Source organism: Platichthys flesus, chromosome 15 (genome assembly GCF_949316205.1).
Source record: "Platichthys flesus chromosome 15, fPlaFle2.1, whole genome shotgun sequence".
NCBI classification, from domain to species: domain Eukaryota; kingdom Metazoa; phylum Chordata; class Actinopteri; order Pleuronectiformes; family Pleuronectidae; genus Platichthys; species Platichthys flesus.
In genome coordinates, this window is record NC_084959.1 from 4,018,148 (window position 1) to 4,038,335 (window position 20,188).

The 20,188-nt window shown below is 44.5% G+C and overlaps 1 protein-coding gene across 6 annotated transcripts in view; it reads left to right on the top strand.

The window, feature by feature from the left end:
- The first annotated feature begins 1,367 nt into the window (after window positions 1-1,367).
- The window catches only part of ncam1a (neural cell adhesion molecule 1a), a 218,927-nt gene continuing 200,106 nt past the window's right edge, over window positions 1,368-20,188 (top strand). For all 6 annotated transcript variants that reach the window (XM_062406072.1, XM_062406074.1, XM_062406073.1 and 3 more), the window contains exon 1: window positions 1,368-1,600. In XM_062406072.1, coding sequence (XP_062262056.1) covers window positions 1,549-1,600 — 52 coding nt within the window. In that variant the 5' untranslated portion in view covers window positions 1,368-1,548. The remainder of the gene's footprint in view (window positions 1,601-20,188) is intronic.

Sequence of the window (20,188 nt, forward strand, 5' to 3'; positions counted from 1 at the left end):
CATCTGGTTACATGGAGGAAGTAAGGTTTATGACTGCAGTCAGCCACTAGGGGGCGATTGAGACTGTTGGGCTTCACTTTCATCTTCACACAGTCTGGTTTGGACAAACTTTCCACACAATGGGTAATCAAGACCTTTCTAAAAGCACAATGATGGATGTTGTGGCATATGAAAAGAGCATTGGTGTCTCAGAAACCTTTGAAACTCCATATTATCTCACAAACTACTCTATATACATTATATCTCTAGTATTTCTCTATAAATAAATCCCCCATAAATACATAGATAAATTCTGACCAGGGTGTTTGTGATCACTTATTATCAGTTCCATGTTAATCTTGTTTTGTGTCATTTTACAGAATGCAAACGTCTGTATCTTAGGAAGAACTGCAACACCGTCCTCTACTGTTTCAATATCCTCCCTCCTCTTCCTCTGTGCTCGCTCCACCTGTTCTTCTTCATCTTTGTTCGGTTTCACAGAATCTCCTTCATGTTTTGAATTCAGCTGCAACATGCAACTTCACCACTAGATGTCACTATCTTCCACACACTGAACCTTTAAATTAATAAATGAACCTTCCTATAACTCTTTAAGATAGAGAATATACTATTGTAACATATGCGAGACTCCTTCAGGACTGGGAATTCTGAGAGTTTATATAAGAAAGATGTTCTAATAACCCTCCTGAAAAAAAATCATATTTTAGATTCATGCTACTACGGAAGCATATTTCATTCACAATATATTATCTCATCGATTCAGAATAATGAGCAATCTGGTTCTATATTGGAGATACTAGTGTTTTTCCTCTGTTGAGGTAAATCCAGGTAATCCAGGAAAACTGGCATTTTTTTCTGAATTAACGAGATAATTTTATATAAAAAATAAATACAAATCTCCTCTGCCTTTCTGGATCAACGAGATAATTAAGTCGTTAATTCTGAAAAGCGGTGCAGATTTTTATTTCCTCACTTAAATCTCAATTATTTTATTATCGTGCTATATCAGTCTTTGTTCATTTCTAAAACTTAACACTCCATAATGAAGTAAAACGCATTATGTATTCGTGTTTAATCACAGTTGGCGTAGGGTTCATAATAAGTGCTTTGCTCTATGAGACTCTAAACCACCGTTGGCTACTTAGTACGCGCAGTAATCCCAGTTAGAGCCTCTGGTGACCATCTGCTGTCTCCTGCTGCAGCTCAGCGCACTACTTTGTTCCTGCATTCACCTCAGCCCGCCCCCTGTATAACCCACCGGGCGGAGTAATCCATGCTGGTATCTATTCTAGTGCACAGTGAGTGTGTCTGTGTGTGTGAGTGTATGTGAGTGCTTCGGCTGCTGCTTGTGTCACTCATTGTGCCGCGGACACGGGAAGCGACAAGGACCAAAAGCTGAGTCCGGTGGCAGTTTGTTGTCCCTGGGAAAGGAAAAGGCTGATATCTGTCCCCCCCACCCCCCCACCACCACCAGCACCAGCACCAGAGAGACACCGCGTGTTTTTAAAGTGCGTCTGTTCTGCTGAGGAGAATATTTTTGACATTACAATGCTGCAAACAAGGGACATCATCTGGGGATTGCTGTTCATTGGCTGCGCAGGTGAGACGCTGAGTTTATTCTCTTATCATCATCCATATGCGGGTTTGCGCACAAGATGGATCTCATAACGGGTGCTGCGGAACCGGAGAGAGGTGGGGGGGAGGCCGAGCGGTGAGAACCGGTGGAGCAGCAGCATCCTCCTGGTCCCACCGGCGGCATCCCTGTCACCCAGTCTGGGGCAGAGGCGTCACACTGGGAGCTGTGCGCAATTTAGCGCGGTTAAACGGCAAAGTTTGTCCCGGGGAAGTGAGAGTTGTTCCTCTTTGTGCACACTCAACCCTCAGGGACGCGTGTTTTTATTAATATCCAGTTCCAGGCTGGTTTATCCCGAGTTTAATTCCAAGAGTCGTGCGTTTTTTTTACTGTGTGAACCTCTCCGCGCAGTGAAGAGGAGCGTGCCACTCTTCCTCTGCTTCTCTTTCTCCCATCCTCTCCCACTTGAGCTTTTTTATTATAGGTAGGATTCAGTCGAGAATAAATCCGCACGCGCGTTGTTTTCCGTGCGAGTTTTGCGGTTTGGGTTCATAAAGGTTGGTGGAGGTGGATGCTGGTGGTGGTGCTGCGGGAGCGCAGGGACGCTTTGTGGTCCCCTCGCACGCAGCGCACGTTGCTCACATGCTGCGAACGTGCACGAGCAGGAGTCTGTTTGAGTTTCTAATAATTCAAATTGCATGAAGTAAACATGATATATAGTGTTTATTAAAGTCCAGGCTGGATGTGCGGCTGATGCTGGGTCAGCTGTGACGCACCGTGGATGGAGCGGCGCAGCGTTGGCCGCTCCTCTGGGGAGAGAGGAGGAGGAGGAGGGGTGGGGGTGCTTTGTTTCAGTGCACTGACATAGCTTTAAGGACATTTTTGAACAAGATAAAAAAGGTTTCTGGTTCATAAGCACGCGCCAAAAGTGTCTCGCATCGGGAGGATTAGGACGCGGTTTGGATTCTGTCATATGTTCGGATTTGGCTAGAGAAACGGTGCTCTGCGCAAAGAAGTGTCAACGGGAGGTTTTTAGTTTATCTATATAGGATAATACAATAAAAAAACAGCCTCCTGTGTTTCTGATGTTCGTGTCTTTACTTCTAACTTCATATTTCTGTGCGTTTTTGGCGCAGAAGTGACGTTGAACCGAACTGATTTGGGTTTAGTCTTAAATTCGTCATCCATTGAGAGACACTGAATAGTCATTCACTACACACAATAGGATCCAATCCCAGGGCTCCCATGGTGATATGGGGGCGGAAGGGGGACCCGTTCCTCCCCCTCCCCCTGTACCCCCCAGCCACCCCCATCTCACGCACCTCCCATACCACCCCCCCCCCCCCCCCATGAATCTGCCCCCTCTTTCTATAGACTGCAACTGTGTGCTCCAAGGGGCGTGTCTGGACCCCCGGGGTTCCTCCGAGAGAGGACGAGTAGTTTGATTTGATGAATAATTAGTGGAGAAGAAGGATCGTTGTTTTAACCTCAGGTGTTGATTCCCCCCCCCCCCATGCTCCACAGGTCTGCTGTTTTTTAGCAGTTTCTATCTTCAGCTCCTGTTTGTCTTCAGTGGAACTTTTTGTCTCCTCCCATTGAGGTTTATGTCGGCCAATGGGATCTGTCCCTAAACCAGTCCAACCTCCCTTCAGGGGTTTAACTTCTTACTGACCCAAAGGGAAATTTGGAGGATGATACTTATATTGTGATGTGAACAAATTTAGATATCTGCCAATATTCATATTTGACCAGATCTTTGTAACATTCAACATTTTCAAGAAACCCTTTAATTATAGTGACTAACGTGCCAGGGGTTTTTCTTTCCCACTGTTCAATAGTTTATGTGTTGGTTGTTTGTCAGCAGTATATCGTAAAAACGGATTTACACAAAAACCTGGTGGAAAGTGCAGATCCAGACAAATTTGGGCTTGTCCACTACTTTCTTAAATATTGTGAGATGGGAAGTGTTTCTACATTTTCACGAATTTACCAGAAAATAATTCAGGAATCTTGATGATGACTACTTGGTGCCAAAGAAGAACCCATACAATTTTAGAACACATCGAGATGGGGCATTAGCCTTGTCACAGCTATGTCCGAGACCTCTTATCGTTATTATACTGTAGAAATGAACGAATCAGTGCCCTCTTGTGGACAACCTGTCAGAAATCTGCTTTAAGATAACATTGGCTAATATTGTTGGCCTGGTTAATACATCTGTTAATACTGAATGGGTTGTGTAGCCATGATTTGTAACTTGACAAACTATCCATGATACACAGGCTTATTTATTTATCATTTACACCCAGTCACTGTTGGTGGTATAGAGGTCGGAGTGGGACCATGATCTCTCTGTATGGTTTCATTTATCTATAATTCATAATCCAGACTAAATATCGTGACGCCCCTGAAGGGGAAGGGAAGGGAACTAAGAGCAGGATAACCAGACAGTTGTGCCTCAGCTCCGCCCGGTTGCAACAGCGAAAGAAGAAATTGATCACATTTGTAGGATAGGCCCCGGGTATATGAAAAGGGTAATGACAGTATCACACAGTTTGAAGGCTGAGAAACGTAATTACATTCATCGATTTCCAGTTCCTGTTCCAGATCAGTGATAATTAAATTTCTGAGGCCGGTTACAAACATGTGGAGCCAAGTCACCGCCCGAGAAACGACTAAATCACGGCCAGATTGAATATGATCCTCAGAAGTGGACACTGGCAGCGGCCTCATGTGTCTTAGTGTGTCTGCAGCCAGATGGATGGAGTCCGGTGTGTATCACACGTCCTGACCTTGTGTTACTGGAGTGATTTTGCACATCCATGGTCATTAATCCGCAGAATGAAAGCCTGTTGATTTAGGGGTTTGGCCCTGAGTTGATCTGCTGTTGCTGAAGGCATTAGGAGGTGGTATCAGATTTTTTTCTGTTTCATGTCCATCAGCTTTGGTTTAAAAAAAAAAATAAAGCAATGCAGAGATATCTGCCAAAAGAACACAACCTGGCACAATTTTGTGCAGCGCTGTCATCTGGCAATGAACCGTTTTGGCCAGTCACCTACAACAGGCATGTGGAAAAGCCTGACACATCATGTAACCTGCATTGTTTGTTCTATAAAATAAACTATTTCATATTGGTAAACATGAATCCTGATACCAACATGTCTGTGAAAGCCTCGTATCTGTCTATTTGTTTATAAATCAGATGGTTTTTAGATATATTATCATCAGGAAGACTTTCCAGAGTTGTAAAATACTTCATTGTATTTTAAACTCCTGTGCACTGACATTCTTTCTGACTCATAAATGTCCTACATTAGTGTTAGTGAAACCAGAAACAAGAAGCAGCCCCCCCCCTTCCCAGAATGCAGAACTTCTGCTGCACCTGTGCAAAAAGACTTTCAGCATTTTCTAAATTCTCAAACCTCCCGCTCGAGTTCAAAAGCTAAATCGTCTCCATCTGCCTTTGAATCTTCAGACGTGCTGAGCTCTGCAAACACAAACACAGCGCAGTTCATTTAATGATCCCCTGGATCTGAAACAATGTTCTGTGAGTCGAGCGAAACCGAGCAGAGCTCCTCAAGAAGAAGAAAAAGTTCAAGTTAACATTCGGAGGGAGAGAAAATACACAATTCCTAAATGGCTAACATATGGGACTTTAACTGCTGTGGTGAGTTCAAAGCCACTATGAAAATAATACAGGCTATTTTTGACTAAGGGGAACTGGAAAAAGAAGCCAAACAAGGGGAAATTATAAGGCGTTCTTTAGTCTGCGCTCTGAATAAAACTGGATTCTGCATCTTTAGAACTTTGCTCTGTAGCTGTAACTGGATCCGAGCTGCATTCGATAGTGAAACGTCCACGTTCTCTACAGTTTACTGCAGCTTATGTTGATCAAATTCTCATCAGCACAGGAGCTGCTCAGATTACAGCTGTACCCCATTGGCCCGAGCTCACGTTCAAGTTATATGGTGCAAACGACTGCTGCTTTACACGTAGTAGCAGAGCTTCAGAACGCAATGTGATTGCAGCTTGTGAGGTCTGCGCTGCAGCTGAGGTTTAAATAAGCCTCTTTCATTACTCTGCCTCCCCCCCCCCCATTAGCCTCCTTGTGAGTCTTATTATTCTCACTAACATTTATATGTATTGAATAAAACAAAGTATAGTGTATATATCGTTTTTCTCCTTAAACCCAAATATGCCCCTGACTCTGCAGCATCTAGATACAAATGAAACCGATGAATTTAGTCATTTCAGACTGTGAGTATTTTCTATATGATAGAAATGGGACTTCTACATTACCCCTGAATAGTAGGAGCAAGGTTTACTTTATAAAACTTTAAGTAAGTCAAACAATAGAGAAACAAACCTTAGACATTCTTAACTGTTTTCAAGAGAACAACAGTTTAATGGCCCTGAATCCAAAGATCTGGTACGTTCATACATTTTTCATCAGCTAAATTTACTCCTGCTCCACTAAATCCCAAAAAATAAACGTCAGGCATTGTATAAATGTTTTAGGTTGAATGTTAATACCCCCCAAAAAGTTTCAGTGCTGTATTTATATAAAAATACTAGAAATGACATTGAAACGTCAGCTGGAGAACATGGACGTGGACTGTGATACAATATCTATAAATCCAAGTGCTGCTTCTCGCCAAATGTAAAAAGTACTGATGGTTCCAGACTTCTAAGTTCAGAGCGGCTCTTCTGGCTGTTAAACTTCTTCTCTGCCTGCCTGTTGGATCCGGACGGGGTCGTCTATGCATAATAATCAGCGGGTGAATAGGGACCGTGAGTTATTTGCATTGTGCGCGCTCTGGAGCTGCCTATAGAGAAGTGAATGTAGGGGAGAAGAGGGAGAAAAGCCTGAAATGGGCTCGAGCCCCGGACGGGGGCTTTAACCTTAAGCCTTCTAAAGTTTCACTCTGTATCTTTGCAGCATTACTCTGCAAAAAATGTTGGACACTATACATTCTAGGGGACTCGTTGCATAATGAGTAAACTGACCCACTTTGTGGTGGCTTGCAGCATGCCTGTGTTCTTCTATTGGCCAGAGACAATTAAAGTAAAAGTGGAAGTGATTTCATTTTCAGTGTAAAGTTACATGTAAGAACTGCAAGAAGTTTTTTTATCCACAAACTTTCTTCCGAGTGCATAAAAATAGCTTTAATTAACGGCTCTTGGAGTTTGAACGTGCACTCGCAGTAAATCATTATTTTTCATATAAATAGATGAACTGCTTCGGCTAGGTTGAACTTTTTATAGTTGCGTTGAAGAAAAAAAAAATGTCTTTACAGCTTCTAGTCCTCAATGTGGGAGTCTATGAATTAGCCTCTTTGGAGAACGGCCAATATTTTGGCGCTGTGTTGCAGAGGACATCCCGTTCAAGACTGGTTTCCATTCACAGTATTTACAGTGCACACAAACACAAACAGGAGCAGGAGACCGTTTGGAGAATCTGCACTTTGGTCAATGTGCTCCACCTCTGTTAACCTCAAAGGTGACTGGTCAAACTGGAAATCTGAAGACTTCCTGCCTCCATCATCTTTCCCCCTCTACATCTAGAATCTGTTTATAAAGGTAAACACTTCCCTGTCTTTTAGTTTAGGGGCTTTCCTTAACCTGCCAGGATCCAAAGGAGTTTGACCATTATGATTTTGCATTTGGAGGCTTAATGGTCTTAATGGAGTCTTACCATTATCTACTGGTCCGTCTGCTCAGATTTACATTTCATGTTGGTGATTTCCAACATGGCACTGAGAGCTTGTCTCATCCCCTCCGTGTTACATGGCTTCCCCTTTGCATTATTGGCTCTAATGTTAACAGCTCCTCTTTTCAAAGCAGTCGTGGGTATCTGGGCAGGGTGGACTGGTATCTAATGGATTTAGACCAGTGAGTGTTCCCGCTCACAATCAACGAGGTAGAACATCTCTGGGAATGCTTCTACTTCAGAAAGATTCGACATGGTCTTTGAAGCCGCTGGCGCCCAGAGGCTAATGGCCGTGCTGGTCATGTGGAAGGTGATGGTGGATGGACAGGTGTTTGCTGGGAGACACACCAGGTTCTCCACATTAGCTCAGATCTCCGCTGCTCCAGCGTCCATCTCCCTGCTTCTCTTTTTAATCCTGAGCTGAGAGCGAGGACGGCTGCCAGGTCTGAGGAGTTTTCCCAAGGTGACGACGGACTACATTACAGCGAAACAACAAAACCCCAGCGTGATGCATTTCACTGATCCTAGATGTTATACATGCACTTTGTTCCGATGCTTCAGTTTCCTTTATAGTCAGCGTGGGGTCCGGTGTTATTTATAGCCCGTCACCGTTTTAACTTCCACCAGAAGTGGAACCAGTGACCAGATGGTGTTTCTGTCCGGGGAAAGTCACACTTCTGAGTTGAAATGTGACGTTCGAATCCTTTTCCTCAGCAACTCACTTAACTCTGCAAGGTGGGGGGGGGGGGGGGGGGCATCATGACCCAGCATTCAATGCATCCCCTGGCTAAATTATTGAAGAAGGTATTTCCGGCATTATCGGCTTTTGCTCTTGGTACCAGAGCCATTAAGGAAATTGATTGCCTGTTTATTATTGCTGCATAAAAGTTATGCTAGCCCTCGTTTCTGACCCAGGTTTTCTTCCATGATGCATTTTTTTTCCCGGAAAGCTCTTTGAGGGTGTGTGCGGGGGGGGGGGGGGGGGGGGGGGGATAGTGCTCTCTCAGCCCTGTGCAGGAGACGCACATGAAACCCAGGTTAATGCCCATTCTGCTCTTTACTACGAGTGTAAATCGAAGTCTTTAGCCTTGAATGGTGGAAACACAAACAGCATTTCTTAAAAAAATCCATCACACACATGCAGGGCACCAGGTTTGTTGACCATCTTATCAGCCTAACACTTGGTTTAGTGTAATATATGAACTATGGGTCATGAATTAAGGCAAAAAGCCGGTGAAATGATCAAAAATCCCTTCAGAAATCGCTCGGAGGATTAAAAATGCTACCAATGAAAAAAGGGCTGAATCCAGTCTTTCAGGGCACAGGATCTAAATTTAGAGTCGTCTCATTCATAATGGAAAGTCGCAGACATTGTCTTATTTCCCAGTTTCACATCTTCTAGAAAGCCTCCAGTTCTATCCCATGCATGTCCTGGTTCAGCTCATTACACCCTGGCCGCTGCACCTTTCCAGATTCTCTCTCTGTGTCGCACATGTGGTGTCGAGCCTCAAACACCACGCAGCGCTGATGTGTGAGGAGCCAATTACTCCATCGCTCCCAGTACCTTTCCTGTAGCGCTACCAGCAAATCAGAAGGTCACCTTAAACAACATTCGAGGTATGTTCACAATTACAGCCTCGACTTCTGCACACGTCGAGTCCACGTGTGAACACTTCAGCCCTTAGCACACGCCCGGCGTCTCATAAACAGAAGCAGAGATCTTCCATATGCTCCATGACTCGGGATGTTTAGGCTGCAGCTTTGGCGGCGGGGATTCGCCTCATTGCAATTACCTCTCTGGAGGCAGTTTATGTTTCCATTGCAGTTTGTCTGCTCAGAAACTACTGGACAGAATTCCATGTGGTTCAGTGGAGGGGCGGGACTTGAACCCAAGGAAGAACCCCTGCGATTTGGGCCCAGATCTGAAGTACTTTTCCCGCCTTAGGTCAACATGGGAAGAGAGGACGTTCTATTATGACATTTTCAAAAGTTTATCATGAAATAACCTTGGCTGATTGGCCACTTTATTCGCTTTTTAGACATTTTAGAACACTTTATTAGCTTTTAGACATTTACCTATTCAACTCCTGGACAGTGCTCAGAGAAAGAACACTCGGTCTAGTATCATTTTGAATAGAAGCTTTCTCTCTCCTCCCAATTAGATCTGCTCAGTTCCCCTGCACTATAGCGCTCAGCTCGGTGCTCACAGGGCTGAGACGAGACAGATGGGACTCATGGTGATATTGTCTTCTGAGATGTGTTTATCATTCAGCATGAAGAATGGAGATTTGAATGGAGACCCCGCAGTTAAAGGTTTTCAATTAAATAATTGCGACAACAGCAAGTCAGTCGGTCGTTGGTTTGACATTCGTTCAGTTTAGACTCTTCTGCTGCATCTTAAGCTCTTACTGTATCGAGGTGTCTCCCACCTGGAAGCAGCGAGGACCATTACTCTACTGGTCAACACCATCCTGAAGTGGTGGTTCTAATTATGCAGTGGCTGGACATCGGTTCGAAGAAAAAACGTGAATCGGTTATTTTCTGTCTCTGAATCGTGATGCATTGAAGAACTAAGAGATTTCCCCGCCTCTACTTTCACTGTGACTTTGTTCCAGACTTCATTATTTGTGTTTCTCTCTCATCATTCACACTTGATTTGCTGCGTAATGACTTTTTCACCCCGGTTCTTTGTTTAAAGTTCCTCATTTGCTGAGCTGCAGAGAGCTAGGCCTGTGGTTCAGTTCGGTGCTGTGTCACTAATGCTGCAGCTCTGACGTGGGAGACAGTCAAACCAGTTCACTGATATCTCACCAGCTGTATTTATCAGGGAGGTAATTTCTTCTGCCGCTGAAATCCTGCTTCCTCACACCACCTGGAACGGGAGCTCATTTTCTTGCACACCTGGTGTCTGCAGGGAGGATTTCTGTTCATTTAAAATGTTTTTCCACACGACTCCCTGTGATTGTGTCTCAGTGTTTGAAAAATATGTTTTATTGAGTGTTGTTGGTTTTGTTTTTCCAGTTCCAATCCGAGCACCTCATGATTGTTTTTAAACGTCTGATTTAACCTGAGGTTTCAGAATAAACTGCATCTCCCACAGACCCCAAACCAGTTTCCTGCATAATGTTCTGCATCCACATAAATCTATATATTTAGCTGTGGCAGCTGGTCGTTACTCACCTGGGTGGGGCTACAGACAATTAGACCCCCCCCACACACACACACACCTCAGTGGCTAGCAGGCAGGACACACACTCATACAGACATGAACTGAGAGCAGATATTTATGGTGTGATGATAACTTTGGTTCATGCAGGAAAATAAATAATGTTTTATGACTGAAAACACAGGCAGAGAAAACTGAGATGATCCCAATTAACATCAGAATAATTTATGGGTTGCAGAAAACACACAAACAAGAAATAAACTAAATAATCGATGAAAGTAGAAAGTTATTAATACAGTTAAATGGGCTAAATGGAAATGAATCTGTATTTGTGATTTGGCAGTGTTATTTTTTAAGTATCCTCTGGTACGTTGGCCGACATCTTTCCTTGGTATTTGATCTTTTGATTGGCATCCGCAGGTAAACAGAAAATGAATTCCTTTTGTTGTCATTTTGCTAGCGTTCGATTGGATGAGGGTTAAAGAGAACTAATGAATTAGTAATTCACATGGAGCCGGACCACGTTGAATACACTCCTTTCTAATTCAGCACACAAGCTGCCGGATGCGACCCCAATAGATGTTTTGTGCAGCAAATAAAACTAGGCTGTGTAAACACTGGGGTTGTGCAATACGAGCCCAATATCGTATCCCCCCCCCCCCCCCCCCCCACAGACTCTGGTTTGAAACGCTTCTTCTTCTGTTGCTCTAGCGTATAATTAACCTTTTTCACAAGTTATCTAGAGCAGTTTAACACGGAGCACACCTCCTTTATCACCCGGCAGGATTTAGATGCTGCAGCTTAGAAACCAAGTGGAGGATTAAAAACGGCCTCAGTGATAAACAGTGTTTATTAGATGCACTAAAAACAATTACATTTGTTTTAATGTTTTCCTTGAATCAGGAACCCATGGTCCCTCTTTATGCCTCCGAGGCGTATATAGTGTACGAGGTCACGTGTTTTACTGTCTCCTAATCCCAGCGAGTGAGTCAGCGCCATGATGTAATGCTTAGAAAGGGAGGTTAGCTCATCCCAGGAACTCTCTCTGATTGGCTGGTCGTCCCCAGGTGCCAAGGTGCCTCGGCCCGAGCGTGAAGAAGAGGAGCAGAAAAGAATAAACAAGCTGTTTCCCCCGGGGGACGGGAACACAGAGAGGTGGTGCAGCATGAGCTGGATTTTGTGGACTTGTTTACTTTCCTAATTGGCTCAATTGCAAGTGAGCTCATACTCACAGCTGAGCGTCTCCTGTGGCTCTGTGGTGTTTTTCAGGGAACGCCAGCAAAATGTCCAGATTGTCGTGTTTCACCTGGTGACACAAACAACACGGTTTGATCCTATTTAAAGAAAATGTGGTCGTGATGTGGAAGAAGAGTTAAAAACATCTCTTCTCGAGCGATGGCGTTCTTTGTAGAAGCCTCGTCGCGTGAAGGACAGAAACAACAAGAAGAACTTAATTGAGTCGGAAGATAAAAAGATTCAATTGTTCATTTATTACTTTAATAGTTTTTCCTCCTCGTTGCAAAATACAGAAGAATATTGTGTTTTCAGGTAGAAGCCTTCAGATGTCTTGTTAAATGGATGAAAAAAAGCTAAATATTCAAAACAGAGATGATGCACTTTGGTGTCTTGTTGCACTGAAGCTGTTTAAAGAATCAAAGATGTCTGCTTAGCAGTCATAACACAGTGCGTGTGTGTGTGTGTGTGTGTGTGTATGTGTATGTGCGTGTATGTATGTGTATGTGTATGTGCGTGTGCGTGTGTGTGTGTGTGTGTGTGTGTGTGTGTGTATTCCGAATCCTCGTGTGAAATGGTCTGTGAGCGAATGCTATGGAAACGAGATGAAACTCAGAGACGCTTCCACGAGCCGTTGATTTTACGGCAGATGCAGCAGGACTCTCACACCCGTGATCAGACGGACGTGTTGTGTATCATCCAATCAAGTCCACGATCTAATTCAGGATCTGCACACGACCGCAGCCCGACTCCTCCTCCTGCTGCTGCTGCTGCTCGCGTCCATATGGGAATCACTCTGGTGAGGTCGGGGTGATGAGGATATATGGAAGCGTTCCTGACCTGGCAGCAGGTGGCTGCAGGGGGAACATCACTTGGTGCTGACAGCGGCTTGCTGTTGCCATAACAGAAACAAAGTGAGACTGTGTGAGATCTAATGGAGCCGCACATCAAACCTCAATACTTTAAAAACCTCTGTGTTTATAATGTGGCAGCAAATGTGGTTTCATCAGGGTTGTTACTGATCCACGAGAGGAAAGACTTCATCTCATCGCTTCTTTTAGACAAGATCTGTGCAGTAACACTTCAAGTTCGAAGCTGTAACAATGAGCCTTTCAGACATATCCGTATCTGTGTTGATAATAGGAATAATATAATGCAGAAAATATGCTTTTATTTTGATATTTTACCTTCTTGAGTTCTCTGTTCTAGTCCTTTTCATTCTTTGGTTGTATTTGTGTTTCCTTTTTTAAATTGGTCTCTGCTAACGAGTTCATGTGTTCATCAGTTTCTTCCTTATTCAGTAAAATCTACTGAACTGATTCAGATGACACGTATCTCCCAGGAAATTGAAATTAACATCCAAATGTAAAACAATACAATTATAATCTCGTGTTTTCATTATGAACTGTGTATGTTGTGTGTAGCATCTCTCAGCCAGGATTTGTCAAAGTGGTTCTTTTTCTTTTTGTTGAATGCTTTGTTCACCAATTCCATCTGAAATCATGAAGACAATCACACTGATAGGACCCAACACAACCCCCCCCCCCCCCCCCCCCCGCTACGTGGGTCCTTTTCCATTATGTGTTCATGGCCGGGCTGCAGCGTTTGATGAGGGTCAGGAGAGGTCTGTAATTTATTAGCGGCATTGTGGACGGAGCTGCTCCTGGAGAAGAAAACAGCCCCAGGAGTGAGTCACTGCCAGAGCGTAGGAGGAGGCAGACAAAGGTGGAGGGGACGTCGGGAGAGGTGGAGGAGGGGCGGAGGACCAGAGGGAGGCGGGGACACAATGCAGAGTGTCGTCAAGGAGGAGCCCGCTGGGTTGTCGGGACACTTCAACCCCTGGATCCATTGTTCCCCCCCCCCGACTGTCACCGGAACCCCCATTTTAGGTGGCACAGCCTCCTCAGAGCAGGGATGGTGTTAGACATGGCTACATGTGTTTTTAAATTATTAATTTTTAGATCTTCCTTCCTTGATTGTGCCGCCCGACTTGCAGCCGGAGATGATGGACAGTTTCCTCATCGCCTCGTTGCTCAGAATCCTTTTTTTTACTGTTCCTGCTGCGAAATTAAATGGATTCACAGGAGTTGAATGAAACCTCAGATATCATGAAAAGAGAGGTTTGCCTTGAACGATAAGCCGATGGGATGTGATGTGTGTGTTTTATTTTTCGCCCTCACAAAGTAAATGTTCTGAAAAGAAGCGGCTCTGATGCTATTCTGGTAGATTCTCCACGGTGAAAGAAGAGTACTTTTCTTTTTGGCTCGTGTATTGTGGCCTGATTCTGTCTCTGGGATGAATGGCCGCTCTCCTGACTGACAGCTGTCTCATTTTATCTGCAAGGCTCTTCTGCATAATCCGCTGCTCTGCCACTTTCATAACATTAAGTTCTGTAACTCTGCAATTATGTTTCCACCGGTGATGGTTCAAAAATTATGCCGACACATGAAAATGAAACCAAAAGACCAAGAGACTTTTCTCAGGTTTGGTTGGAGGATGGAATTATTTCACGAGTGTCGACGCGTGATAAAGAGAAGCTCAGGTTTTTTGGCACAGTGTTTTTTTTAGGAGTTGTGATATTATTTGGCAGCTTGTGGTGTTTGTGCTGCACGACTTACTGTAAATGCCCAGAATCCAAATGTAAATTTTAATTGAAATTGGTTAAAAAACTCTGCACATCTTCAGCCTTGTGCTTGATTCCTCACAGCGTCGCTGCTGCTTTTTTTTTTGGTGAGTACTGCGTTTTCTTTTTGAGAAGAACATTATTGGCAAATCAATAAACTCCCAGCTAAGCCCTCTGAGGTCTTTTAAACGTTTTAATCTGATGCCAGCAGCATCTACTCTCGCCCGACGCCAAAGAACAGGACCGGAGTGGAGACGCCTCTCGTTCCCGTCACGGTTGAAATGAACAAAACAAACCAGAGATTGTTTAAAAATATCTTTTTATGCTTTTATACCTTTGCATATTTTGATGAAAGCTGAGGATTTAAATACTTGGCCAATTAAATGTCACCTCAAACATTTATTGCATTTATATCACTTGTGTGGAGGTTGTTCTCAGGACTTCTGCTCCACTGCTGTTTATCAGATTGGGAGTTAAATGTCACATGAAGAGCAATGTAGTGTCTGATCACCAGGAGGATGAAACGTGTTCACATCTCAGGAGCGAAGGCAGCGTGTCGAGCTGCATGTGATGGATTCTGGTTCTCAGTGCAGGCAGCCAGGTGGACTCAGGGTCGAGAGCTCGGCCTCTTTACCCCTCGAGTCCAAAGGCTCCGGCTCAAAGACTCGTAATGTGCTCGGCGTCACCTCGGTGGCACCGCACTGAATCTGAGCAACACCAGGCTGGACTCAATATGTGCTGCTGAGTCTCCAGTTCATCAGATCCGTGCACAGGGCTTAAATCTTTCTCACTGGTTCGATGGTTCAGTTTTAATTACTGGAATCCACCGGTTAACGTTCGGCTACACAAAAGTTTGTCGTTACTTGTTCTATGCCTATGATTGCAACAGTGACAAGACTGTTCTCTATTGGAATTCTCATTTCTGGCAACCTAGATATGGGTTAGGTATCTCGACTTATCCCATACCACTGATATGAATGATTTTTCTTATTTTTTTTAGTAAGAAGAAACCATTAATGTAACCATCAACTGGAAGGTTTCCATTAGGCCTGTGTGATGAGTAGCATTATGCACCAGTTTAACATGTACGTTTTATTTTAGTCTATCTAACGCTTCTGAAGAAAATAAATCTTCAATTTAGAAAATCACTCTTAGCAATTCTATTTCATAGACACTCTGTTGTTTACTTGTTGAATGTAGAACCATGAATTCAGATTCTTGTTTCTGATGCAACTGAATCATCAAGAATCAAAAGGCTTCTCAATTATATACATTTAGAAAAATACCACGCTCCCTTTGTCTGAAGTGCAGACACGTTGAATCATCGTGTGTTCGGCTTGTGTGTGTCTGTGTGCATCCCGATTTGTCGTAATTCGCCGCAGTCCTGTTGTGTATCTTCCCAATAACGATGATTTATCTCCCGGTTGTTGCCGTCATTATTCAGCATCACTGTGACTAGCGAGCCATAGGTAGATCACTTATCAGTGTCTGACCCGCTGTCGGCATGAAAGAGCAACTCTAAATGCCACATCATGCTCCCATTTTCCACTGTGTTCTCTCAAATCTCTCTCTCCCTCCGTCTCAAAGAAAGCAAACTCTGTTTTCCCTGGCGAACACGGTGAAAGCCCACTGTTGCTTTTTTTTTGACCGAGCCCCATTCAGCCCCTGTAGCCGGCCAAGGAGATCACTTAGTTTGCCACCCTGCGCCATTGAAACCCTCCCGGGACTTTTGTCGACTCCCATTTCCTTGGACGCGGCCCTAAAGGAGCCGAGCGGAGAAGGAAGTCTTCATTAATCACCGTGTGTCAGATTTTCACAGAGCAAAGTATAACCGGAGTGACTCAGCCCTCTCTGTCAGGAGGTACCGCGGGTGATAATTTCCATGGGAAGTGGAGTACAGAAAATTAGGGAACAATGAGAACGAGGAAATTGAGGAGACAAACGAGCCTGTGGAGAATGGGCTGGTTGTTAGTCCTCAGATGGACGACACTGGCTCTGGATACACTTTTAGCTGACATGGCCAGCTTCCCGAGCACAGAGGCCTTTAACAGAAGCGTTTGCTCATTAGAGAGCACATCTCGTATTGTTTATGGGCCTTAATGAGCCTTTGGTACCGAGGGAACAAAACAAAGATGTGAAAATAGGGACCTTGCATTGAGAATTCAACATGTCTGCTTGTCCAGGACGGGAACGGCTTCAAATCCTCCTCGCTCCTGTTTCCTCTCTGCACAGTGCACGCTCCCCATGCATCGGAGATGAGCTCAGCCATTTCCTCCATTTTCTTTTCCTCCTCCTGCTTTTACCTGCGTGTCTCTCTCTCTCTCTCTCTCTCTCCCTCGTTCTCATTACCGCCATTGCATAGAGAACAATCTCGGCGCACCATTTCGCCGAGGACATTGAGGAGCTTAATTAGTTCATTCACGGATATGGCTCCTCTTACTAGCCCAATGGTTTTAGTGCCTCTGGAGGACCTTGAATGCCAGCTCCCTCTTGTAGAAAGGCCTCAAAACTGTACAGAATATAAAATACCTGTCAGGTTAATAAGGGAGAACCCCCGGCACCTCTTCTGCATTCGTTTACAACATTCTCACTTTGCTTTGAAGGACTCGGAGTGGCATTCTCTTAGTAACACGATTCGTGAAGGCCCCTGTGGTCCAACCTGTTGTCTTCCAGTCTTGATGTTTCGTGCATAACAAGGCTGAATTACATAAAGGGAGATTTGAGAGAGCAGTGGATGGAGAAAACGAGGCTCAAAGCTACAGGAGAGCAATTCCCAGCGTGAGAGAGGCTGGTCATGGTGGGAATTGTTTTCACCTCTGTAAACATCATAAAACGTACGTTGTAGATCTTCTATATTAACAGTGTCCTACATTTCTGCTCTATAAACAAGTGCTCTTATTGTTTTATAATATTGTAACGTGCTCATTCCGAGTTTAAAAGATGTAAAAAACGGAAGTTAACAGACGTTACAGGAATCGGATCTGTTCTGTCAGAACTCAGGTCCTGACGGGAAAATAAATCATTTCCATGAACAATCTGCAGATCTCTGAGAGCTTCTTGTGCCTCGTTGGTCGGAAACTTTCAAACTGAATGAACTGCCGATAATAAGATTCTAAATTACAGAGGTCATAACTTCGTATGCATTGATTGATCAGAGGCTCGGGGGGGGGGCAGGGGCGGGGGGACGAGGCCAAAAACTCAATAACGGTCGGGTGTTCCTTTTAAGAAAAGGTGCAATTATGTAATTCTTTGCATCCTATATTCGCCAATTCAGTGACATGTGAACTTTCATTAGAGAGATGGGCCCCCCCCCCCCCCATGAAATGGATACATGGGAGCAGAAGAAGGAGAGAGTGCTCTCTGGCTGAAATGGGAAAATCAAATTTGGAGGCTCGGGCTGTTTGCAGTGTTTCCTGTAACACTATCCTGTTTGTGGAATGGGGGGGGGGGGGGGGGTATTTCTGAAATGGCATTCAGTTTCTGGGCAACAGAGCAGCAGCTGTGCATATCTCTGTATCCAGGGGGGGGGTGCAGTGCGATAAAAGCCCATTGATGCAGCTGTGTTTGAACAGGGAGATTGCAGTTCGATCAGTGGCTTGAGGGACTCGACGTCCAACACGGTGAGGGGGGGGCAGGAGTCTATGAGATTCCTGCAGAGGGACGTGGAGACGGACGGAGGTGTCGGCTCAGAATATGATCGGATGCACGAGCGGAACGAGGAGCAGGGATGAACGACAGTTTTACGTTTCCCTCCACGCCGGGGTCTTTAAAAAAAAGAGAAAGCAAAGCTGGATGGCACCACGGGACGTCTGTTAAGTGCAAGGCCAAGCCGGTTGGCACAGCCATTGTGAAGAAGTGAAAGGCACTCGCTCACTCAGAGTGCCTTCAATAAAAACAGAAATGAGACTGTTCTGCCCGTTCAGGCTCGTAAATGTGATAAACAATGAAGGTACACAACTCAGATCTGTGAATTCACTGTAGAAACCGTGACTGTAAAAAATTATAGACTTGTTTGTGACGTATGATTGTGACTTATTACATCACTTCAATGCTTTGGACATTAATTCACATGATTTCATAGGTTTATGTAATTTCCTCTGTCGCAACATCCATAGTATTCCTGAATGATTTCAAATTGTCCAACACTGTTTGTGTATTTGTGACGTTCGAGTAAGATTTGAAACTCAAAAGTTACTGAAATGGTTAAAAATATCTAATCAACATTAAAAAAAACATAGTAAATGGAATAAAGTTATAATATTCTCTGTGGGGGAACTTGTCCTCTACTGATTTACACCAAATTTAATAGTATCTCTGCACTAAAGTGGAAGTATCTAGTCTTAGTGTCCAGTAGAAGACTCTCCCATGTTTTCCCATCAGTATTTAAAGTAGATTTTTATATTTAATGTAATTTGACATCCTGCTGGTGCCATTAGAGTGTTGGTTTGGTTTCAGGCGGTTTTGCAACATACATTTTTTGCCTCTAAGGTTAATAAAGATATTGTGCACTACCACCAGGATGTTGTGTTTTCAGTGTTTTGCTTGGTTCTAAAGATTTGAGCTACTTGAGTGTTAGTCTAGTGTTTGTCATGTGCAGCTTCACACTGCTATGTGAGAGGGGAAAGGTTGTAGCTCATGTGATGTGTTAAGGCTGGGAAAATAAAAATCAATAGTTGTTAGTATCTCGTGTCTGAATCTCAAATTTCACACATGCTGTTGGGTTAAGCTGGATCAGGTCTATGAGTCAGGGGCACACGCTCGGCTCTGGGTCCGTGCAGGGTTGTGATTCTTGGCCTGCGACAGGTGCACAACAGGGAGAAGAACACGGCCTGTTGTGGAAGTGAATGGAGCGTAAGAGGCGATGAGGACTGCAACGGTTTAGGAGGAGGAGGAACGAGGAGCCGGTCGTTAGCTGCTTGTTGACGCTCTCACTGCAGAAGCGAGGAGGAGGAGGAGGAGGAGGAGGAGGAGGAGGAGGAGGAGGATAACGGAGCCACTCTCCACTGGTGTGCCCTCATTAATCACTGTCCCCTCACTCACCACGGGTGGAGGGGGATCCTTTGTCTATGTGTGGAGCCTTCTGTGCTGGATGGGACTCGGCGCTCAGATTCCTAACTCCCATTTGGGCGCGTGTATTCTCATCGATGTCTAAATTAGGACTCCATTAACCTACATGGAGTTTCTGCCACATCAGCTGGCAGAGGCGCTCTTATCTTTCCCAGTAGTCATTTTGAGAATCCCACGCGAGTTACGTTATTGTCTGACGAGAGCCGCTCATGCTTTTGCATTTCAGGAAGGAAAGAGTTTGTATTGTTCGCTCTTCATCCACGACGCTGACGAGCTTCACAGCCAGTCATTCTTCACCAGAGGCTTTTTCCTAATGAGAGAAATAAGACTGTATTAAAAATGTATGAGGCCTTTTTCGAGAGAGATTAATTTAATGAGAGATACTGAAACAGCAGCGGACGTGTGTCTCTCTCTCTCTCTCTCTCTCTCTCTCTCTCTCTCTCTCTCTCTCTCTCTCTCTCTCTCTCTCTCTCTCTCTCAGACTTCACAAAGTTTAGAGAAGATGTATGAAGACAGTGTCTCGGCTTGGCTTCCAAAGCCCCGAACAAGAAGCCTCGACGTCTTTTCACAGCCTAGAATAGACTGAGTGTTCCAGCGTGCTGCAGCGGAGTGTGGTATCAGGGCTCCGGTGTGTAATCACATGTCAGTTCTGATAGTCGCAGCTTAACCTGCTCGTCGGAGTGGTTGTAACGATGAGCACGAGGGCTGAAGGGCTACTTCACACGGCTGCTGCCTGATCTTCCACAGGATCTTTGAAACCGTCTGATCCACACACTGAGATTATACATCGGTGTTATTAGATCGGAAGTATTCAGA